This window comes from Monodon monoceros, unplaced genomic scaffold (genome assembly GCF_005190385.1).
Source record: "Monodon monoceros isolate NGI ecotype Baffin Bay Population unplaced genomic scaffold, NGI_Narwhal_1 Super_Scaffold_7, whole genome shotgun sequence".
Taxonomy (NCBI): Eukaryota; Metazoa; Chordata; class Mammalia; order Artiodactyla; family Monodontidae; genus Monodon; species Monodon monoceros.
In genome coordinates, this window is record NW_021703784.1 from 24457938 (window position 1) to 24482898 (window position 24961).

At 37.4% G+C, this 24961-nt stretch overlaps 1 protein-coding gene across 4 annotated transcripts in view; it reads left to right on the forward strand.

Annotated features, from left to right (window-relative positions):
• The window catches only part of ALKBH8 (alkB homolog 8, tRNA methyltransferase), a 70548-nt gene extending 51773 nt beyond the window's left edge, over positions 1-18775 (forward strand). For all 4 annotated transcript variants that reach the window (XM_029209315.1, XM_029209319.1, XM_029209316.1 and 1 more), the window contains 4 exons: positions 2063-2214; positions 5044-5300; positions 16857-17006; positions 17997-18775. In XM_029209315.1, coding sequence (XP_029065148.1) covers positions 2063-2214; positions 5044-5300; positions 16857-17006; positions 17997-18554 — 1117 coding nt within the window. In that variant the 3' untranslated portion in view covers positions 18555-18775. The remainder of the gene's footprint in view (positions 1-2062; positions 2215-5043; positions 5301-16856; positions 17007-17996) is intronic.
• Positions 18776-24961: the final 6186 nt, after the last annotated feature.

Sequence of the window (24961 nt, forward strand, 5' to 3'; positions counted from 1 at the left end):
ACACCATTCACAAAAATTAATATGGGGTAGATCATAAATTTAAATGTAAAAACAAAAACTAGGAGATGTCTAGAAGAAAATACAAGAGGATACTTTTGCAGCTCTGGGGTAGGCAAAGATTTTTTTAGAAAGGTTTCAGAACACTGTAAAAGAAAAAGAAGACAACTGCATCAAAATTTAAAACTTCTGCTTATCAGAAGACAGCATTAAGAAAATGAAAAGCCAGGCTATACATGGGGGAAAAAGTATCCACAATACATATATCTAATAAAAGACTGGGTATAAGATTTGAACAGATCCTTTACCAGAAGGATCTATGAATGGCTAAAAAGCACATGAAAAGAAACAATATCATTAGTCATCAGAGAAATACAAATTATAACTGAAATTTCATATCACTTGCTACTTGCTAAAATAGCTAATATTTAAAACTTAGTACCAAGTGTTGGTGAGAATGTCAAGCAGCCTGAAACTCTCATATGTTGCTGGTGGGAGTGTAAAATTATGTGCAACCATCTTAGAAAACTGGTAGTTTCTTACACTATGACCCACCAATTTCAATCTTAGGTATTTTCCCAAGAGTAATAAAAGTATATATCTGAAAAAGATGTGTATAAGCTTTATTTGTAATAGTCCCAAACTAAGAATGCCAAATATCAACAAACAGGAGAGTTAGGATAAATTATGGCATATTCATATAATGAACTTTTACTCAGTGATTAAAGAAAAACAGTGAACTGCTGAAACACACAGCTACATGGCTAAATCTCAAAATTATGTTCAATGGACAAAGCCAGATACAAAATAGTGCCAACTATATATGAAATTCAAGAACAGGCAAAATTATACGGATAGAAATCAGAATAGTGGTTGCTTTGAGGGGGGCGGGGAAGACTGACTGGAAAAGGGCACGAGGGAATTTCCTTGGGTAATTGTCTTGATTGGGATGGTGGATACATGGTTGTGTGCATTTGTCAAAATTCATTGAACTGTACACTTAAGATATGTGCATTTCACTCTATAAATTTAACTTTGAAAAGGCCATATTTTCTTACTAAATGATTCCTTTTTCCCGTTCAAAAATTTGATCTTACTTCCAAGATTCCCTTTAAACTTTCTTATAATCTACAATGGCTTGTACTTTTCTCTCTTTAGTTTTCAATCTTTGTTTTACTTATTTTATCTGTTAATCATATACTTTTTTGTTCCATTATCTGTTGTTTTCTGACGATGTCCTTGACTTGCAGCTAGATTTCACTTACTGAGAAAGATATATTAGAAATTCCAGTGATAATTATGTATTTGTCTATTTCTCCTTTTAGATTTTGTTTTCACTTTTTGCTTTATATATTTTGAGGCTGTGCTATTAGTTAGGTGCATACAAATATATAGGGTTTTTACATAATATTTTTCTGTTGGATTGACCCTGTTATCATTATGAAATGTTCCTTTTTATCTCTATTAACACTTATTGCCTTAAAGTCTACTTTGTCTGATTAGTATAGCTATACCACATTTCTTTTGGTTTTGCTAGGTATATGCAAAATATTTGTTTTTTGTATGTTGTATCTTTTTTTTCTATCATTTTCAACCATTCTCTGTCCTTATTTATAAGGTGTGTCTCTTGTAATCAGCACATAGTTGGATTTTTAAAAACATCCAATCTGAAATTCTTTGTTCTTTAATTGGATTTAAAGTCCTTTTACATTTAACATTACTGATAATTGGATTTAACTTTACTATCTATTTGTTTCCTCTTTGTCCCATCTGTTTCATGTTTTTTCTTCCTTGGCATTGGTATTAATTAAGCATTTGTTATTTTTCTACTTTTCCCCCTTGCATAGTTTGTTAGCTGTAAATGATTACCCTGGAGCTAATTTCCTAAGAGACAAAGACTTCTATTTCTTTGATTTTTTTCCACAATGCTTAGCAATTCAGGGAATCCAATAGATATTTGCAATAAATTCTTCTAGATTTACTCTATTTGCTTAATATTTTTAAAGGACATGAAATATTTTTCTGAATACAGTGTTAAATAAACTAATTTGACTGTTGTTTTTAGAATCACACCCAGAAAATTTGATACTGTTCAAGCGTCCAGGGGTCACAAAAGTGGAATTATCACCGGAGATGTTGAAGACTTAACTTTAAGCAAGAGGGGAATACGGACATCATTTACCTTTAGGAAAGTGAGGCAAACACCTTGTAATTGTAGTAAGTATATAATTTTGGTTCTCCTGTAAAATGGAGTAAATCTACTATGAAAATCTTTTAAAGTCCCATAAGAACTGAGAAGAGCTTTGTCTTAACTCCTCTAATGGCATTTCCTGTGTTCTGCCTTGTATTGTACTTACATATACTTTTCTTAACCACCCCCGTGGTTAGGTTTATAGTCCTTGAGGGCAGGGACTGCATCTTACTCATCTTTATTTTCCTCAAACATAGTACTTGAGCATAGTTGGATTCTAAATGAATATTTTATTTATTATAGTCATGGTTAAGAATACTACAGTTTGGGAGCATTAAAATATCACTTGTAGGGGCTTCCCTGGTGGCGCAGTGGTTGAGAGTCTGCCTGCCAATGCAGGGGACATGGGTTCGTGCCCTGGTCCGGGAAGATCCCACATGCTGCGGAGCGGCTGGGCCCATGAGCCATGGCCACTGAGCCCGTGCGTCCAGAGCCTGTGTTCCACAACAGGAGAGGCCACAACAGTGAGAGGCCCGCGTACCGCAAAAAAAAAAAAAAAAAAAAAAGATCCCTGCATGGTGGGGGAAAAAATAAATAAATAAAATAAAATATCACTTGTACAAGAATAAGTTTTTTTGGAAACAGCTTGTCACATTTCTCAATTACTTCTCATTAACTTAACAGGGACGTTGGAGATGACAAACTGTTCTATAGTAAGTGGATAACTTTAGGGGGATAAACAGTGTTTGTTTTAGTCAGTTTGGAAAGGAGTGCTCAAAAACTTGTCGAGGATGCTGTTCTGAATTGTCTGTATAAGTGCATCATGACCTGTATTTCTTGGACTCAAATAAAAACCCCTTGTGTTTTATAAATAATATTTTACAATAACAGTGATGTTATGAGCTTTTTACATCCTGGTGGTTTCAGTTATGGGTGGTATCTTAGCAGGAGCTTTTGGATTTAGTCATCTTAAAAACATTTTAAATGAAAAATCTTTATTATATGTATAAGATATTATTCTGTTAGGAAACTTGGACTCTTCATATTTGATAACTTCATGTTAATGAAGCTTAAAATAGGTTTTAACAGGTTTTTGTTTCTTTTGCTAAAAATGTCACTGAGGACTTAAAAACAAAATTTTTTTATCAATTAAAAAATATTTATTTAGTATTTGATGAACATCTAACACTGCCAGTAGCTTTACAAGGTATAGAAAAATAAAGCATGGCTCTTGTTCTCAAGGAACTTGAAATTTAGTAGAAGAGACAAGTTGGTTTTCTTATGCAAATGTTTTTTTGTTATGGGCATTAATTTAAGGGTTGCTATAAGAAGCTCTGATTATATATTCAGTTTACAGATTTTTTAAAAGTTCAAGGCCATCTTTTGGATACTTTTGGTCAAAATTTGTGGATTTAAGTGATCCTCCTTTCACATAACTGAGATGTTCATAATTTCCAAGAGAATAAAATTTTTAGCAAGACCAGCTTAAGATAATTGTAATGTATATTGTAGTGTAATTGTAATTCTGATGTAACCAACATAATGTAACCCATCTGTTTCCACATGTATGTTTTAGAGCTCTCAAGCTTTCTGGGGCTACCCTTTTCTTAAATGTCTACATATAGTGTTTAGAACTTCACTTTACACATTAGTAGGGACTAGATAGTTCCACTCCCATTCAAAGTTTGGAATCTTCTAGTTATATTTAGGGAAAATTCCTGAAGCCATCAATTCTTTGCTGCCACATGCTTTCTAATTATTGCTAAGTCTTGTCTGTGGTTTCTCTGAGAACACTACTTCTTTCTTTATTCTCTAGTATACTACCCATAAAAAGATGTTGTGTGCCACAGACTGGCTGAAGACAAAGGGAAATTATAGCATAGTCAAGAAAAGACAAGGACTCGAAATGAATATTAGACGTTATTGCAGAGAACAGGGAACACTTCAAAATTAATTTGAGACATTGTATCCTAAATTTCCTGTCATCTCCTCTACTTGCTGGTGTTCTCATTAGGATTTGCTCATTCTATTGAAGGAGGCAACACAGTGTAGTCATTGAGAATGTGGATTCTGGAGTCTCCACTGCCTGGGTTCAAATCTTGACTCTGTGACTTAACATCTTTGTCACTTTGGGATCATTATTTAATATTCCGTGAGTCAGTTTTGTCATCTGTAAAATGAATGTAATAATACCTATTCATAGTGTTACTGTGAGGATTGAGACAATATATGTAAACCGCTTCAAATAGTATTCATTAAATCTTGTGATTATTACCAAATCACACTTTGTTTCTAGGTCTGGTTCTTCTGAGAGTCCTAGGGTCCCCAGAACTCCTACCAAGACAAAAACCCTAAATCCTGTTAATTGCTAAATTTCTTCTGGTTACACCAGGCCCATCAAGATGCTTTCCTGAATAAGAGGACCCTTAATCCCAAGATGAAATAGGCATCTGCATTATAAGGCATGCAGAATTACAGTCATATTTTGTTTCAAACGGATTTACCCCTTCTTGTATTAGACCCCTCACATTCATAATTGGGCTTGCTAGGTAAGAACTACTTTTTTTAACTGATAAATCAGAGCCTATTTAACCCTAGTCATCAAATGTGGATTGATTTGCTTTTTCTTTTTGAGAAAACAATCATACCTTATGAATCATTTGGATAAAAATAATGGTTTAGCGACTTCCCTGGTGGTCCAGTGGTTAAGACTCTGTGCTTCCAATGCAGGGGGCGTGGGTTCAATCCCAAGTCGGGGAACTAAGCTCCCACATGCCACGTGGTGCGGCCAAAAAATAAATTAAAAAAACAAACAAATAAGTAAATGGTTTATATTGCTTTCTTTTATTCATTAGGTTACCCTTTGGTCTGTGACAGCCAGATGAAGGAGACTTCCACATCATTTCCAGAGAGTGATAAAGAAGCCTCACAACTGGAGCAAGAATATGTCCATCAAGTTTATGAAGAAATTGCTAGACACTTTAGCAGCACGAGACATACCCCTTGGCCACACATCGTGGAGTTTTTGAAAGCTTTGCCAAGTGGTTCATTAGTTGCTGATATTGGATGTGGAAATGGAAAATATCTTGGCATCAATAAGGAGTTATATATGGCAAGTAATTGTTGCTTCTGGCTTTCTTTTTGCTTTATTTGTAAGGGTTATTATCACCTTCATCATGATATAATGCTGTGTTTTTAGGTCACTGCAGAAAATTGTAACCAACAGGTTGAAAATTAATGAACACTCCCATTCTTTTTTATTCCTCTAGAAATTTATGGGCATGCCATTATTTGCAGTTTTTTTTTTTTTGGTCCCTTCAGATTTTGCTTTCTAAGATTATTTTATCAGTAAAACTGTCTTATATTTATAAAACTCTTTACAGGTTATAAAGGATTTTTATAGAAACCATTTTCTTTCCTAGTTCCTTGTAAGTATGAGAAGTATAAAGCAGATATTTTCGTCCATCTTTTATAAATGAAGAAACTGAGGCTCACAGAGGTTATATTACTTCCTTGGTGTTATATTATTAGAGGATATAACTGGAACTTGAACCCATGCCTTATGACTCCAAATCTAGTGTTCTTTTACTCATAATAGAAAAAAAAAGGTTAGTATTTATTGTTGTCTTACTGTTGAGAAAATTAAACCTCAAGTAGATTAAAAATTTGACCAAGGTTATAGTGCTAGACCTAGGACTTGAACCCACTTCTCTCTGATGCCAAAGTTTCTGTTTTCAGTTGTTATAATTTCCTTTTCTAATGGATCACTTTTTTCTCTGCTGTGCTAAGAAGTAGGAAGTTCTCCCTGCATTAGTGCATTGTTGTAAGTACTTGTGTCAACACTGCTCTGTGAGGACTGGAGCTTCCCTTTCTCAAGATTAGGGGAGGAAGGACTAGAGTAAGGGGAGTATATAAGGAGAATGAGAGCAGTCTACCTTCATGGGCTGTTGTAGTTTGTCAGATTGCTTGTAATCTTTTATTTTTACCTCATCCTAGATATTGTACACCTACATGAAGAAAGAACAGTACTACTGCAATTGAGGAAAGGTAGACTTTGTGCATTAAGAGGCAGATAAAAGAATCGCTTTTCATCAAGAGAAGACAAGTATTCATATATTGTCATCATGTTTACAATTAAATTTTAGTTTATAAAGAGTAAGGTCTAGTGAATTAAGTTTGTTCATGTTGAAGAGGAAATAGGTTTTAGATTTGTCACAACTCTAACCACAGCTTAAAACAAAGTATATCTTCTGATGTTTTAATCTTAAGGTACTGTCCAAAAATGTTTCTCAGGAAGCTCTGCTTTTACACTTTCTTGATGATAACCTGTGGCTATGTCTAGTCAAGTATCAATTGCGACAGTGAAACTAGGTTGAAGTCAAACACATTGACTTAGTCATATGATAATATTATCCTGTTACAGTTAAGAAAAATGATTTCTTGATAAACTGAACCAAAAACCTGAAGCTGATTCAAGAAGGAATATATTCAGAAGAAATAGAAAATCATAAGTGTACTCACTCTCCATAATCTACATTCATTTTATCAGTGGCAGTCTGCATGTGTTCTTTCCTGTCTGCTCTTTCTGGAACCTACTGCCATTGTCTGACCTCTAGGGAAGGCTCAGTAGGTGTGGTTCAATGAATGAATGAAAACTACTTGTCTGGGTTGGAGTTATGGTTTTCATTATACAAGAAATGGAATTATGTATGGTAAAAGAGAAAACTACTTTTTTAAGCTGCTGAGGCTCCAACCTGGATGGAGCAATGATACTTGAGTGTATTTTGAACAGCCATCTTTGAGCATGAAAATATGTGCATTTCTTGACATTCATGAGAGGATGTGACCTGAGACATTCGTTCTGGGTATTCAAATGTATATCTAAGATAGTCTCAGAATTTAAAAAATTATTAGTATCACTATTTTATATAATTTCCTTTACAAAGTGTATTTTAAAAATACTAGCTGGGGCTCTCATGGAAATAGTTTTATAAACAACTATTCATTTCTCTTAGAAGTAAATGTGGTGAATCTGTTCTTATCTGATCTGAGTTATGCATGAGCTTGTTCTTCTGCTCTTTAACTCAAAATTTCTATATTCTAGCTAAGAAACATTTCTTATTTAGACTCCATAATTCCTAGCATCAGCATTAGCTGTTGGCTTTATTTTCAGAGTTAAATTTTATAAGAAAGATTTTATACTTTCAAGAAACTTATTGCCTTTATAACTGTACCAATAATAGATGAGATGTGCATACCCAGAGCTTGGTCTAGCTTATTCACTACATGATGTTCTGTGCATTGATTTTAGAGTACCTTCAGTCTGAATGTGTTTCTTAGATAAATACTTAACTTAAAAACAAGACCTGTATATATGCTGTCTATAAGAGACCCACTTCAGACCTAGGGACACATAAAGACTGAAAGTGAGGGGATGGCACAAGATATTCCATGCAAACGTAAATCAAAAGAAAACTGGAGTAGCAATTCTCATATCAGACAAAAGAGACTTTAAAATAAAGACTTTTACAAGAGACAAAGAAGGACACTACATAATGATTAAGGGATCAATCCAAGAAGATATAACAATTGTAAATATGCTCCCAACATAGGAGCACCTCACTACATGACAAATGCTAACAGCCATAAAAGGGGAAATTGACAGTAACACAATCATAGTAGGGGACTTTAACACCCCACTTTCACCAATGGACAGATCATCCAAAATGAAAATAAATAAGGAAACGAGCTTTAAATGATACATTAAACAAGATGGACTTAATTGATATTTATAGGACATTCCATCCAAAAACAACAGAATACACTTTCTTCTCAAGCGCTCATGAAACATTCAACAGGATAGATCATATCTTGGGTCACAAATCAAGCCTTGGTAAATTTAAGAAAACTGAAATCATATCAAGTATCTTTTCCAACCACAACTCTGAGACTAGATTAGGAAAAAATCTGTAGAAAATACAAACACATGGAGGCTAAACAATACACTACTAAATAACCAAGAGATCACTGAAGAAATCAAAGAGGAAATCAAAAAAAAAACAAGTGACAATGAAAACACGACAACCCAAAACCTATGGGATGCAGCAAAAGCAGTTCTAAGAGGGAAGTTTATAGCAATACAATCCTACCTCAGGAAACAAGAAACATCTCAAATAAATAATCTAACCTTACACCTAAAACAATTAGAGAGAGAAGAAAAAAAACCCCAAAGTTTGCAGAAAGAAAGAAGTCATAAAGAACAGATTAGAAATAAATGAAAAAGAAATGAAGGAAACAATAGCAAAGATTAATAAAATTAAAAACTGGTTCTTTGAGAAGATAAACAAAATTGATAAACCATTAGACAGACTCATCAAGAAAAAAAGGGAAAAGACTCAAATCAACAGAATTAGAAATGAAAAAGGAGAAGTAACACCTGACACTGCAGAAATAAAAAGGATCATGAGAGATTACTTACAAGCAACTGTATGCCAATAAAATGGACAACCTGAAAGAAATGGACAAATTCTTAGAAAAGCACAGCCTTCTGAGACTGAACCAGGAAGGAATAGAAAATACAAATAGACCAATCACAAGCACTGAAATTGAGACTGTGATTAAAAATCTTCCAACAAACAAAAGTCGAGGACCAGAAGGCTTCACAGACGAATTCTATCAAACATTTAGAGAAGAGCTAACACCTATTCTTCTCAAACTCTTCCAAAATATAGCAGAGGGAGGAACACTCCCAAACTCATTCTGAGAGGCCACCATCAACCTGATAACAAAAGCAGACAAAGATGTCACAAAGAAAGAAAACTACAGGCCAATATCACTGATGAACATAGATGCAAAATTCCTCAACAAAATACTAGCAAACAGAATCTAACAGCACATTAAAAGGATCATACACCATAGTCAAGTGGGGTTTATCCCAGGAATGCCAGGATACTTCAGTAAATACAAATCAATCAATGTGATTAAACATATTAACAAATTGAAGGAGAAAAACCATATAATCATCTCAATAGGTAAAGAAAAAGTTTTCGACAAAATTCAACACCCATTTATGATAAATCCTTTATCAGTTGCTTCGTTTGCAAATATTTTCTCCCATTCTGAGGGTTATCTTTTCGTCTTGTTTATGTTTTCCTTTGCTGTGCAAAAGCTTTTAAGTTTCATTAGGTCCCATTGGTTTATTTTTGTTTTTATTTCCATTTCTCTAGGAGGTGTGTCAAAAACGATCTTGCTGTGATTTATGTCAAAGTGTGTTCTTCCTATCTTTTCTTCTAAGAGTTTTATCTTACATTTAGGTCCTTAATCCATTTTGAGTTTATTTTTGTGTATGCTGTTAGGAAGAGTTCTAATTGCATTCTTTTATATGTAGCTGTCCAGTTTTCTCAGCACCACTTGTTGAAGTGGCTGTCTTTTCTCCATTGTATATTCTTGCCTCCTTTATCAAAGTTAAGGTGACCATACGTAAATGGGTTTATCTCTGGGCTTTCTATCCTGTTCCATTGATCTGTATTTCTGTTTTTGTGCCATTATCATACTGTCTTGATTATTGTAGCTTTGTAGTATAGTCTGAAGTCAGGGAGCCTGATTCCTCCAGTTCCGTTTTTCTTTCTCAAGATTGCTTTGGTTATTGGGGTCTTTTGTGTTTCCATACAAATTTTGAAATTTTTCTTTTTTTTGCGTTACGTGGGCCTCTCACTATTGTGGCCTCTCCCATTGTGAAGCACAGTCTCCGGATGCGCAGGCTTAGTGGCCATGGCTCACGGGCCCAGCCGCTCCGCGGCATGTGGGATCTTCCCAGACCGGGGCATGAACCCGTGTCCCCTGCATCAGCAGGTGGACTCTCAACCACTGCACCACCAGGGAAGCCCTAAATTTTGAAATTTTTTGTTCTAATTCTGTGAAAAATGCCATTGGTAGTTTGATAGGGATTGCATTGAATCTGTATATTGTTTTGGGTAGTATAGTCATTTTCACAGTGTTGATTCTTCCCATCCAAGAACATTGTATATCTCTCTGTATCATCTTTAATTTATTTCACCAGTGTCTTACAGTTTTCTGCATACAGGTCTTTGTCTCCTTAGGTAGGTTTATTCCTAGGTATTTTATTCTTTTTGTTGCAATGGTAAATGGGAGTGTTCCCTTAATTTCTCTTTCAGATTTTTCATCATTAGTGTATAGGAATTCAAGAGATCTCTGTGCATTAATTTTGTATCCTGCTACTTTACCAAATTCATTGATTAGCTCTATTAGTTTTCTGGTAGCATCTTTAGGATTCTCTATGTATAGTATCATGTCATCTGCAAACAGTGACAGCTTTACTTTTTCTTTTCTGATTTGGATTCCTTTTATTTCTTTTTCTTCTCTGATTGCTGTGGCTAAAACTTCCAAAACTATGTTAAATAATAGTGGTGAGGGCTTCCCTGGTGGCGCAGTGGTTGAGAGTCCGACTGCCAATGCAGGGGATATGGGTTCGTGCCCCGGTCTGGGAAGATCCCACATGTCGCGGAGCGGCTGGGCCCGTGAGCCATGGCCGCTGAGCCTGCGCGTCTGGAGCCTGTGCTCCGCAACGGGAGAGGCCACAACAGTGAGAGGCCCGCGTACTGCAAAAAAAAAAAAAAATAGTGGTGAGAGTGGATAACCTTTCCTTGTTGCTGATCTTAGAGGAAATGGTTTCAGTCTTTCACCATTGAGATGATGTTGGCTGTGGGTTTGTCATATATGGCCTCTGTTATGTTGAGGTAAGTTCCCTCTATGCCTACTTTCTTGAGAGTTTTTATCATAAATGGGTGTTGAGTTTTGTTGAAAGCTTTTTCTGCATCTACTGAGATTATCATATGGTTTTTATTCTTCAATTTGTTGGTACAGTGTATCACACTGATTGATTTGTGGATATTGAAAAATCCTTGCATTCCTGGGATAAATCCCACTTGAACGTGGTATGATCCTTTTACTGTGTTGTTGAATTTTGATTGCTGGTATTTTGTTGAGGATTTCTGTGTTTATGTTCAGCAGTGATATTGGCCTGTAAGTTTCTTTTTTTTGCGGTATCTTTGTGTGATTTTGGTGTCAGGGTGATTGTGACCTCATAGAATGAGGTTGGGTATGTTCCTTCCTCTGCAATGTTTGGAAATAGTTTCAGAAGCATAGGTGTTAACTCTTCTCTAAATGTTTGATAGAATTCGCCTGTGAAGCTATCTGGTCCTGGACTTTTGTTTTTTGGGAGCTTTTAATCATAGTTTCAATTTCATTACTTGTCATTGATCTGTTCATATTTTCTATTTCTTCCTGATTCAGTCTTGGGAGATTGTACCTTTTAAAGAATTCATCCATTTCTTCTAAGTCGTCCATTTTATTGGCATATAGTTGCTTGTAGTAGTCTCTTTTGATCCTTTGTATTTCTGTGGTGTCAGTTGTAACTTCTTTTTCATTTCTAATTTTATTGATTTGAGTCCTCTCCTTTTTTTCTTGATGAGTCTGGATAAAGGTTTATCAATTTTGTTTATATTTTCAAGAACCTTCCCTTCCTCTTTTGTTCTCTTTTGTGATTTGATGACTGTCTTTAGTGTTGTGTTTGGATTGCTTTTTCTTTTCTGTGTGTGTATGTATTGTAGCCTTTTGGCTTGTGGTTACTTTGAGATTTTGATATAGCAGTCTATATGTATATATACAAGATTATTTTAAATTGGTCGTCTCTTAATTTCCAATGCATTTCCAATATCCTGCATTTGTACTCTCCTCACAGTTGCTGGTTTTCGATATCATATTTGCGTGTGGATGATTTCCTACCTTTATTGTATGTTTGCCTTTACCGGTGAGCTTTCCCATTTGTAATTTTGTTTTTAATTGTGGTCTTTTCTTTTCTGCCTAGAGATGTTCCTTTAGCATTTGTTGTAAAACTGGTCTGGTGGTGCTGAATTCTCTTAGCTTTTGCTTGTCTGTAAAGCTTTTGATTTCTCTGTCAAGTCTGAACGGGGGCCTTGATAGGTAGAATATTCTTGTTTGTAGGTTTTTCCCTTTCATCACTTTAAATATATTGTGCCACTCCTTTCTGGCTTGCAGAGTTTCTGCTGAAAAATCATCTGTAACTTTATGTGGATTCCCTTGTATGTTATTTTTTGCTTTTCCATTGTTGCTTTTAATATTTTCTCTTTGTCTTGAATTTTTGTCAAGTAGATTAATATGTGTCTCAGCATGTTCCTCCTTGGGTTTATCCTGTATGGGACTCTCTGCACTTCCTGTACTTGGGTGATGTTTTCCTTTCCCGTGTCAGGGAAGTTTTCAGCTATTATCTCTTCCATAATTTTGTCAGGTCCTTTCTCTCTCTCTTCTCTTTCTGGAGCCCCTATAATGCGAATGTTGGTACATTTAATGTTGTCCCAGAGGTCTCTTACATTGTCCTCATTTCTTTTCATTCTTTTTTCTTTATTCTGTTCCATGGCAGTGATTCCACCATTCTGTCTTTCCAGTCGCTTATCTGTTCTTCTGCCTCATTTATTCTGCTATCGATTCCTTCTAGTGTATTTTTCATTTTACTTATCGTATTGTTCACCTCTGTTTGTTCTTTATATCTTTGTTGAATATTTCTAGTATCTTCTCAGTCTGTGCCTCCATTCTTTTCCCCAGATCTTGGATCATCTTTACTGTCATTACTCTGAATTCTTTTCCAGGTAGATCGCCTATCTCCACTTGACTTAGTTATTCTAGGGTTTTATCTTGTTCCTTTGTGTTGAACATATTTCTCTGTCATCTCACTTTGTCTAACTTTCTGTGTTTGCAGTTTCTGTTCTACAGGCTGCAGGATTGTAGATTGTAGGCTGCAGGCTGCAGGATTATAGGTGGGTGAGGCTAGTCTAGAGGGTTGTGCAGGCTTCCTGGTCAGCAGGACTGGTGCCTGCCCACTGGTGGGTGGAGCTGGGCCTTGTCCCTCTGGTGGGCAGGGCCATGTCAAGGATGTGTTTAGAGGTGGCTGTGGGCTCAGGAAGAGTTTTGGCAGGCTGTCTGCTGATGGGCGGGGCTGTGTCCCCTCCCTGTTGGTTGTTTGGCCTGAGGCATCCCAGCACTGGAGCCTACAGGCTGTTGGGTGGTGCCAGGTCTTGGTATCAAAATGGCGGCCTCCAGGAGATCTCACACCAATGAGTACTCCCTGTTACCTCTACCTCTGCCACCAGTGTTTTTATTCCCACAGTGAGCCACAGCCGCCACCCCACCCCACCCCTCCAGTATACCTTCCAAAGCCAGCAGGTAGTTCTGGCCAAGCTCCTATGAAGTCACCGAGTCCCTGGGTCTCGGTGTGCATGAAACTTTGTGTGCACCCTCCGAGAGTGGAGTTTCTGTTTCCCCCAGTCCTGTGGAGTTCCTGCAATCAAACCCTGCTGGCCTTCAAAGCCAAATGCTCTGGGGGTTCCTCCTTCCAATACCAGGCCCTTAGACTGGGGAGCCTGACATGGGGCTCAGAACTCTCACTCCCGTGGGAGAACCTTTGTGATGAATTTTCCAGTTTGTGGGTCACCCACCCGCAGGAATGGGGTTTGATTGTGCTGCAAATGCGCCCCTCCTACTGTCTCGTTGTGGCTTCTTCTTTGTCCTTGGATGTAGAATATCTTTTTTGTTGATTTTTGTTCAGCAGTTAGTTGCGATTTTGATGTTTTCTTGAGAGGACTTTAGTGTTTTTGTGAGAGGAGGTGAGCTCAAGTCCTTATACTCCACCATCTTGTCTCCACCACTGTCAAGAGTTAAGTACATTAATATAAAGAATCTGCTTTAACATATGGTGGGTATTCATTAAAGGCAATTTCATTAGCCTGTTTACCTTTTTCCATATTTTGGATTATTTTCTTAGGATAAATTTTTTGAAGAATGATTATTGGATGAAAAATTGTGAACATTTTTATCTTTCTTAAAAAATGGTTTGCTAGGGCTTCCCTGGTGGCACAGCGGGTGAGAGTCCGCCTGCTGATGCAGGGGACACGGGTTCGTGCCCCGGTCCGGGAAGATCCCACATGCCGCGGAGCGACTAGGCCCGTGAGCCATGGCTGCTGAGCCTACGCGTCTGGAGCCTGTGCTCCGCAACGGGAGAGGCCACAACAGTGAGAGGCCTGCATACTGCAAAAAAAAAAAAAATGGTTTGCCAAATTGCTTTTTAAAATTGGCCTAGCCAATTTGTACTGTCAACAACACTTTATGACAGGAAGTTGTATCACAGTGCTATCACTGTGGTATACTTTGGTTTTAAAATATTTTTGATACTTTAATAGGAGAAAAGTTAAACCTTGTTTAGTTTGATTACTAAGTTGGATACTTTTTCATTTTTACCAGTACTTCCAGAATTTAATATTATGTTGAAGACTTTAAAAATTATATAGAAGTATAAAGTATACATTTTAAGCGCAACCAATATCTGCTTTTATTGTCATTCATCTCCATCCCACATACAGAAATATGTAGCTTTACATGAGTCCCTTACCATTAATGAGTATTTATACATAAGCTATTTTCTGTCCTGTTTTTGACATTATGTAGCATTATTAGGGAGAATTTCAAATATCTGGTACTATCCTTGGTATAAAAACTTAAGGGAATTTAAAAATAGAAAGGGAAGAGAAGAAAATACTGTGATTTGACTATAGTATTTGGAAGACTTAGGCAAAATAAGTGAAAGGTGAAAGTACTGAGCCAGGCATGAGTCAGGACTACATTAGACCTGGTACTTTATGACTAAAATTGCCCCGATTTCATTTGTTGGTGAAAAGGAGTGCTCTGTACAAATAATTGTAAGAGTCTGGCAGGAAGAAGAAGGAAATTTTCTCTAGTTTTTGTTCGGTTGTTCTTCTCCTTGTTCTGTTTTATCTGTGAAACTCAGATAATAACTTTCCTCCTCTGAGTAACTGTCAAGCTCTATCTCTGGGGATAGGCACATTGGATTTCTTCTTGTTGACTTTTAGCAAGGTAATAGTTGGGCATACTTGAAACTTCTGTTTCCATGAACTGAATTTTATTGTAATAAAACCTGGCAAAGACCAAAATATAATATGCATATTGTTTGAGTGGTACTGTCATCTTGATATTGTGACTATTGGCATAAGATATGGAAGAAAATAAATAAGAGTAATAGCCAGTTATATATCTTATACAGGTAAAGGGAGCAATTAAGTGGGAATTGTGCCACTGTTGTTATTAATGGGCCCTTAGTACTTTTCCATCTTAAAATTATATCAAAATGATATTGCTATACTTTACCTCTAGCTTGGTACCTTTTATTATACCTCAGATATTAATGCAGCTGTGGGCTGGAATACTGAAGCTATTTAATATTTATTAGAAACTGAGCAAATTCATATTAGGTATGACTGGCATGGCAGTGTGACTTAATAATTGTTTTGACATGAAGATTCATATCTTTATTCTCAGATGGACTGAGGGAACCCTGATCCCTTAGCAATGATCAGTGCTTACTTATAGCAAAAATTCAAATGAACCTGAGGTGGCTACTTCTGTTAGGTGAAATCTACTTATACATATCTTTTCTCTCTTGTAGAGATTGGGTTAAGAAGAAATATCTGGAGATAATTATTAGTGATTTAACATTCTTTAAGCTCCTCCTATTCCTCCCTCAATTTATATGTGCACATTGCACGTGCTTGTGTGTGCTCTCTCTTTGTCTCTGTCTTTGTTTCTGTCTCTCTCTATATATGGTATTTTTAGAACTAAACAGCAAAACTGTGTACAAAAACAACAACAAAACTAGAGAGAATATAGGCAGTCCTAGCCCACAAATACTTGCCACAGAATCAGACATATGCATAAGGCATGTTAGGCCTCAGCTGCTTGGGGAGATGAAAGGATGCTGCCAGCTGCCTTCAGTGTTGTCATTCCCATAGAATGGTTTGGTTATGCCAAAAGGTTTAATTCAATAGCATTTTACAAATTTTGAATTCAGGTATTTAGCAGAACAAGACTCAATGGCTTTAAAAAATGAAATAAATTATTTAACTTTATTTGGGAAGATTTTATTTTATGATGGTGCAAGTAATACATATTGAAAAGTATAAAGAAGAAGGAAAAAAAATAAGCCATCCTCCTGATATCTGGGCCATTACTGAATAGTTTATATTCTAATACGAGATACCTTAGAACCTCTTTATTTGTAGCTTCCCCCAAAAGACTAAATGTCTATGTTTATGCGATAATTTCCATTTTAAAATGTGTGATATTGGACTTCCCTGGTGGTCCAGTGGTTAAGACTCTGCACTTCCACTGCAGGGGGTGTGGGTTTGATCCCTGGTCAGGGAACTAAGATCCCACATGCCTTGTGGCACAGAATATAAGATACGATAAGATATAAAATAAAGTGTGATATTACAAAAAGATCAAGATTCTGGGTCGTGATTAATTAGATGCCAATTAGGACCTCCCATTTCCACCAATGTTATTTTTATTCTAGTTATTTTGTTTCCATTCACTAATTTGAATTGTTTGATACCTGTTAAGGTAATAAATGCTGCCCTGTAAATTATATAAGCTGACTTTGTACTGGTTGTAAGAACCTATAATATCATGGTCTTAGACCCTTTCACAATGAATATGAAATCTGTCTAATAACTTTATGACGTTTAAACAAGTTGTTCTGAAATTCTTTCTTTATCTGTTATAGATTGGCTGTGATCGTAGCCAAAACCTTGTGGACATTTGTAGAGAGAAGCATTATCAGGCCTTTGTCTGTGATGCTTTGGCAGTACCAATCCGCAGTGGGTCTTGTGATGCTTGCATCTCCATTGCTGTTATTCACCATTTTGCTACAGCAGTAAGTATTGTCTTTCTTGTTCCAAGAACTTGTAACTAAGTGGCAGGAAATGTTCATGGATTTTACTGATTTGGACCCCATTTTAGCTTTTCCTTTCTTTCCATTCTCTTTTCTTGTCAGTTTACTGCAGTTTTTAAAGAAAGCCTGTGGAATGGAGATGAGTTACATGGGAGCTGTGATTACTTAAACAGAGACTATGCATTTATTGCTGCACATTTCTGCCTTTTTCCTACCTGAGTCTTACTCATCTTTAAATGTCTTCCTCAAACCCACAGAGTCGCAGAATTTAGCTGTAAGAGACGTTAAGAGATCATCAGCTCTAAGCCTCTTGAGTATTCTCTCTGTCTCCTCAGCCTCTGAGCTGCTTCTTTATTTCCATTTCCCATCTTGCTTTCTCGGCTCTCACTCTCATTCCTGACATCTGAGTCTCATGTTCTTCCCATTCTATTTTTCTTCTTTTCCTGTTCTTTTTTTCAAAACTCAGGTATTTATATGGTAGTAGTATGCTGATGCTTTTAATTAGTCACTCTGCTTCTAATTTTAAAAATAAGTGAATTTAATATTTTATATTTTTCTTATAGGGAAAAAATCTTATTATTCCTAGGTGTTACTCGTTTCCCCCAATCTAAGCAATAACATTATAGATCCCTTTGTGCTGGAATTCCTGGCAGTTTCAATATATCTTATGATCTCAACTGAATTTCAAACAAAGCAGAAAAGCCTCTATGCCTCTGTATTATTATCAGAAAGAAAAAAAAATTTTCCCCTTTTATCAACACTTTTTTTCCTCTCAATTGCAGAGCAAAATTCTCCTTTTTTCCCCCTTTTTTTTAACTATAAGGTTTGTTTCATGTTTGATTTTCTGTACTGTCCATCTTAATTGAAAATAGTCCTATAGTCAGTTATATTTTCCTGTTTCCTCTCTGTATCTCTTTCTCGTTGATAAATGGCAATATGGTTTTTTGTTTGTTGTTTTTTTGTTTTAACTAGAAGCGTAGAGTGGCAGCTCTCCAAGAACTTGTTCGACTCCTAAGACCTGGTGGGAAGGCACTCATCTATGTTTGGGCAATGGAACAAGAATATAATAATAATAAGTCCAAGTATCTTAAAGAAAACAGAATTAGCCAAGAAAAGAAAGAGGAAATCAGCAATGATACATCAGTGCAAGAGTTGCTTGTGAAGCAGATGCCTGATGTGGGCAATCAAGATTCAGCACCTTCTGTTCCCTCCATTAATGACTTTCAGGATAGAGGATATAATTCAAGGAAAGTTACTAATTCCAAGTTGCCTATTCACACTAATAGGACTTCTTTTCATTCTCAAGACTTGCTGGTTCCCTGGCACCTTAAGGAAAATCCTGGTAAGGGCAAGTCTATTGAGCCATTTGGACCATTAGGATCCCATGACCCAGGTCCTGTGTTTCATCGTTACTACCATGTGTTCTGTGAGGGAGAAATGGAAGCTGCCTGCCAGACTTTGAGTAATATCAGCATACTGCAAAGCTACTATGATCAGGGGAACTGGTGTGTGATTCTTCAAAAGGTCTGATCATCTCTATGAACATATATACAGTGAATAAATGCTCAGCTTTTTTTTTAAAAAAAGGAGATTAAATTACCTGTATTATTAGTTAAAGAGAAACCGTGCGGAAAAGTATCAAAGGAGAGTGCCTGAGAGAAATTATAAGTAGAGATTAGTTAGGAAATATTCGATCTTCTACTATTGCTGACATCATTTAATCCATAAATGTAGGCTTCTCCTATAGGGAGTAACAGGGATGGTTTTTAAAAGTGATTGAAGTAGTTTGTGAAATATTTGGGATCCTAGGGTAAGAGCACAGCATTTTAAAGATAAACTTTTGTTATAAAGTGTTACTAAATGAACTAAATCGTATAGAATCTTAGTGAAGTAATCACATAACATTTTATCAATAATAAAGAAAATATTCCTGTTCAGTAGAAAATTGTCTGAAGTTTTATCTGTGATTGTTAGCTCTGTAAAAGCATAGATGATAACCACTCTGTCACTACACCTTACTAGCACAGGGCTTGACACATAGTACGTACTCAGTAAAATTTTAGTCAATTGGATAGTACCCATATATTAATATAGGAACTTTCATCCAGTAAATACTTATTAAACCTCTACTCTGTACAAGTTACTATTTTAAGTTCTGGAAGGGGAACAGTGAACAAGAAAAAAACAAAGTCCATGCCCTCATGGAGCTTACATTCTAGAAGGAAAGACAGACAATAAGCAAACAGATACGGGTGATAAATGCTGTGGAAAAAAATAAAAACAGGAGGGGGTTTCACGTGAGAACAAAAGGTTATTTTTAAAGGGCTGAAATAACTACTAATCCTGACTATAGTTATTACCAAAAGTTAATTGGTATTCCTGATGCATTGATCTGGATGCTAAAGGCAACCCAAATATGCTCTTTTTTTTTTTTTTTTTGGCTGAGCGGCATGTAGGATCTTAGTTCCCCGACCAGGGATCAAATCCTCGCCCCCTTAACCACTGGACTGCCAAGGAAGTCCCAGCAAATATGCTCTTTTTTCTTTAAATTGTTTTTTATAAATTTATTCACTTATTTAATTTTTGGCTGCATTGGGTCTTCGCTGCTGCATGCCGGTTTTCTCTAGTTGCTGAGAGCAGGGGCTACTCTTTATTGCAGTACACGGGCTTCTCATTGCGGTGGCTTCTCTTGTTGTGGAGCACGGGCTCTAGGTGCACAGGCTTAAGTAGTTGTGGCTCGCGGGCTCTAGAGCGCAGGCTCAGTAGTTGTGGTGAAAGGGCTTAGTTGCTCCGCAGCATGTGGGATCTTCCCGGACCAGGTCTCAAACCCATGTCCCCTGCATTGGCAGGCGGATTCTTAACCACTACACCACGAGGGAATAATAACTCCTTTATTTAAATAGCAAAACTTAAGAATTGTCAGTTAGACCTAATTATGCCCTGATAGCCAAAGCTATGGTGTCATTATTGGGTATTTCTAGTTCTTTCATAGTTTGTTCCAGTCCAGTGCAATCAGGGATTATGTTTTACCTACATATATGCCATAGTTACCCAGTTAACATACCTTATGTCAAGCTTCCAGGAGGCACAGAGGTCAAATTATCATGCAGAAGGGAAAACATTTTGGTTTTTTTTTTTTTTTAACATCTTTATTGGGGTATAATTGCTTTACAATGGTGTGTTAGTTTCTGCTTTATAACAAAGTGAATCAGTTATACATATACATATGTTCCCATATCTCCTGCGTCTCCCTCCCTATCCCACCCCTCTAGGTGGTCACAAAGCACCGAGCTGATCTCCCTGTGCTATGCAGCTGCTTCCCACTAGCTATCTATTTTACATTTGGTAGCGTATATATGTCCATGCCACTCTCTCGCTTTGTCCCAGCTTACCCTTCCCCCTCCCCATATCCTCAAGTCCATCCTCTAGTAGGTCTGTGTCTTTATTCCCGTCTTACCCCTAGATTCTTCATGACCTTTTTTTTTTTTTCTTAGATTCCACGTATATGTGTTAGCATACAGTATTTTTCTCTCTTTTTTTTTTTTTTTTTTTTTTTTTTGCGGTACACGGGCCTCTCACTGTTGTGGCCTCTCCCGTTGCGGAGCACAGGTTCCGGACACGCAGGCTCAGCAGCCATGGCTCACGGGCCTAGCCGCTCCACGGCATGTGGGATCTTCCCGGACCAGGGCACAAACCCGTGTCCCCTGCATCAGCAGGCGGACTCATCCACTGCGCCACCAGGGAAGCCCTCTTTTTCTCTTTCTGACTTACTTCACTCTGTATGACAGACTCTAGGTCCATCCACCTCACTACAAATAACTCAATTTCGTTTCTTTTTATGGCTGAGAAATATTCCATTGTATATATGTGCCACATCTTCTTTATCCATTCATCTGTTGATGGACACTTAGGTTGCTTCCATGTCCTGGCTATTGTAAATAGAGCTGCAATGAACATTTTGGTACATGACTCTTCTTAAATTATGGTTTATTCTTAATACTGTACTCTCAGCATGCATTGCTTTGTAGTAGTAATGCTTTAGACTACCTAAAGAAAAAACTCTCTGTGAACGATGGCTGTGCAGGCAATTATATATCTTGTTACTATATGTTAGTGATGCTAATCTTCAGCATTAAGCTTTCAAAACAGTACTCATCAAAAATCAGTCTTAGATGAGACACTGATTATTTTGTTGTGGAATTTCTGAATAAGATTATAATTGTTCACTATAGATGAATTTGTAAGGTTCATGATATGGGAAGAAAGAATTGCAGGGTGAAAAATAGTTTTATTTCTGATATACATTCTAGGACTTTACATCACAATTTGAAGTTTAACACATACTAATAAATTTTAACATCTAGATGAAATAGATGATTTTCTTATTTTATGTTTAAAGAGTAAGGTAATTTATTTTCAATATTTGTATTTACATAAGAAAACTCTTTAAAATTAAGGTGAAAATTTAGATATAGCTTTTTAAATGATGGAGAGTATAGATAGTTTTTCAAAATTCTATTAGAAAAAAATTAAGACCCCTGCTGGGGACCGCAGACAGTCACAGAAGCCATGGTCAGATTTCCACCAGCCTGGCCAGTGATTGACATTTATACGTCTCCACACTAGAAAGGGTAGGTTGGCAGGTATCTCAAACATTTCACTAGCTACTCCAAATCCTGTGTACAAGTTCCATACACTGAAAGAACAATCTGTATAAAACTTTGTTCATCTAGCTTATAAGAAACGAATATATTTTCTATCTGGGAAGTTGGCATTTTCTTACAGTATTAAAAGCCTTCACTCTTACCTTTAGAACTCGAAGCTTGACACAGCTTTAAAGTACCTCGAGAAAGAGCAGTTGTACGGATCTCTGAAAAACTATATTATTATACATACACCACACTTCAAATATATCTTATACTCAATGAAAGAACAAAGTGCATAGTACTTATTTCTTATGTTAGGAAACAATTGGCTGCATTCTCCTTCTATGAAAATCATGTTTACCTATGCCCAGTGAAAGGATTCTGCTTTCAATTGGAGAGAGTACAGTAAGTGGAGATCAACATCCTTTAAGAATAATAAGTGCTGGATACACATAGGTAAACCACAATGTATAAAATTGTTAGAAAAACTTTGTGCTTGGTAGCTTGGTAACAAGATCTTCTGGTTACTCTAAGGAACTCTTCATTGTCCGGTGGTTGAAGAAGCCTTGATCCCATTATCTTCACCTTGATCCCATTATCTTCTCCATGAGCTACTGCATACAGGAAGATTCAAGTTAGCCTATACAAACAAAAGAGTTCCTAGTCTAGGAAATCAAACACTGCCTGCTTCAGCCACCTGGGTTGAGTTCCATCCCCTTTGCCTCAAAGTTCTTTCATCTACCTAGTGAGAAACATATACATTTACAGAATGAGAAACAAGACTCTCTATAGAGTGCAAAAGCCTCCCGCCCTCAGTTTCTTTGGCCATGGAAGAGAGCTCCACTGCAGCTTGCAAGGACAGGTGGGAAAACTAGCTTTGCAGGTCTCCCAAACATTTCAGCAGCTGCTCCAAATCCCGGATACAAGTTCCACACCCTCCATGAACAATCTGTATGAAACCTACTCCTACTAGCGTGTAAGAAAAGCTTCCATTTTCTCTAAGGGAAACAAGGCCTTTCCTGCGGTGTGAAAGGACTTCACTCCCGTTGGTTTTTAGAACAGTGCATTCTGGGTGGGCTTGATGGTTCCTATAGGAGAAGCAGTAGGACAGATCTCTTCAATAGTTCATTTCCTGCATCCACACGTCAAGTGTATCTCATGCTCCAAGAACAAATATGGTGTGCAGCACTCCTTTCTTATGGTAAGAAACAACTTTCCAACATTTCTTATAGAAGCCTCGTGCATGATGACGCTGCCTGAAAGTCTTTTCCTTTCAATCCTATTGACACCACATACCTTGAAGTGCAACGTGATGTAAGAGACACAAAGACTTGATTTACAAGTTTATGGAACCACGTTAAGTGAGACATGATCTGAGAAACACAAATACTAGATTCACAAGTGTTAGGATGAAATGCACATGTTACCCTAAAAAACAACTTCCCTAGAGAAAGAACACGGTCACACCCACAAAAATATTTCTTCTTTGTGCTTGGTTTAAAAAAAAAATCTTGTGAGGACTATGGGAGACTCTGCATTGTATGAGGGTTGAAGAGGCCTGTGGCCTCTTCAGTGGGTCAGTAAGGCATTTTCAGGAGGTGAGACACCAAGTATCCTAATGGAACACTGAAGTTACACATCTGTGAACTAAGGGACTACATTCCTCAGCTGCTTGGGTTAAGGTCCTTATACTGAAACAAGTGTGCCTCATGAATTCTTTCCTTAGAACACGTGAGACATACCATACCATGCAGTTCCGAACACAAGGAAACCAGCATTTCCTGGTCGTTTAACAGGTTAGCATTTCTACTAGGCCGTTGGACAAGGAGCTCCAGGCAGCTCCCAGTGAAAGTTTAGAAAGGTAGTGTTGCAGGTCTACTGCCGTTAGCCCACTGCTCCAGTTTCCGTCTGTAAAGTGCATTCAGTGAGGAGCCATAAACTCTACAACTTCACGCATATTGCTCGTAAGGAACACGCACATTTTCTCTGCGGTAAAGAAATCTTTTCCTGCACTCTGAAAGTCTTGGACTCCTATTCCTTATTAGAAAACCGAGTTTGGCACAGCATTCAAAGGACCCCTTCCATAAACGCCATACATATCTCTAAAAGAATATAATCCATGTGTCCCCCTTCATCTACATCTTACCCTTCAAAAAACGCACAAGAGTTCTGGCTTGATAGTAAGAAACAATGGGCTTCCTTCTCCTATAAATATCCCGTTTCCGTGGGCCTCGTGAAAGGCTCTGGCTTTCAACGGTATAGAGCATACCGACGGGTGTGGAACATCGCTAAACAATGAGAAATGCGAGATACACAACAACTTGCTTCTGAGAAACACGTATGTTTATGGGACGAAAAACAAGCCTTTTTGTAGAGCCTGAAAGCCTCCACTGCTGAACTTCTTTAGCTCTGGAACAGAGAACTTACCGCAGCTTACAAGGACAGGTAGGAAAACTAGGTTTGCAGGTCTCCCAAGCATTTCAGCGCCTGTCCAAATCGCGAGTACAAGTTCCACAGCCTGCATAAAGAGCCTGCATAAAACCTAGTTTTACTAGAGTGTACAAAACGCTTCCATTTTCTCTAAGGGAAACAAGGCCTTTCCTGCGGTGTGAAAAGTCTTTACTCCCATTGCTTTGGGGAACAGTGTGCTCTGAGCAGGCTTGATGGTTCCTACAGGAGAAGAAGTAGGACAGATGTCTGCCCTGGTATATTTGCTGCAGCCACACCTCGAGTGTGTATTACGCTCCATGAACCAACACGGTTTGCAATACTCCTTTCTGATGGTAAGAAACAACAGCCGACATTTCTTATAGGAGACTCGTGCATGATGAGGCTGCCTGAAAGTCTTTTCCTTTCAATCCTATTGACACCACGTAGCTTTAATGCCACGTGATGTAAGTGACACAATGACTGCATTTACAAGTTTATAAAACCACATTCATTGCGACTTGAGCTAAGAAACACAAATGCTACATTGACAAGTGTTAGGATGAAATGCCTATATTCCCCCCCCACACACACACACAAAATAACTTCCCTAGAGAAAGAACCCGGTCACGTTCCCAAAAATATTTCTGCTGTGTGCTTGGTTTAAAAAAAAGAAAATCTCCTGGGGACTATGGGAGACCCTACGCTGTATGCGGATTGAAGAGACTTATAGCCACTTCAGTGGGTCATTGAGGCACTTCTGGGAGGTGAGACGCCAGGTCTCCTAATGAAACCCTAATGAAACTGCATCCACACTTCGAGTGTGTCTTACATTCCATGAACCCTAATGAAACCATAATGAAA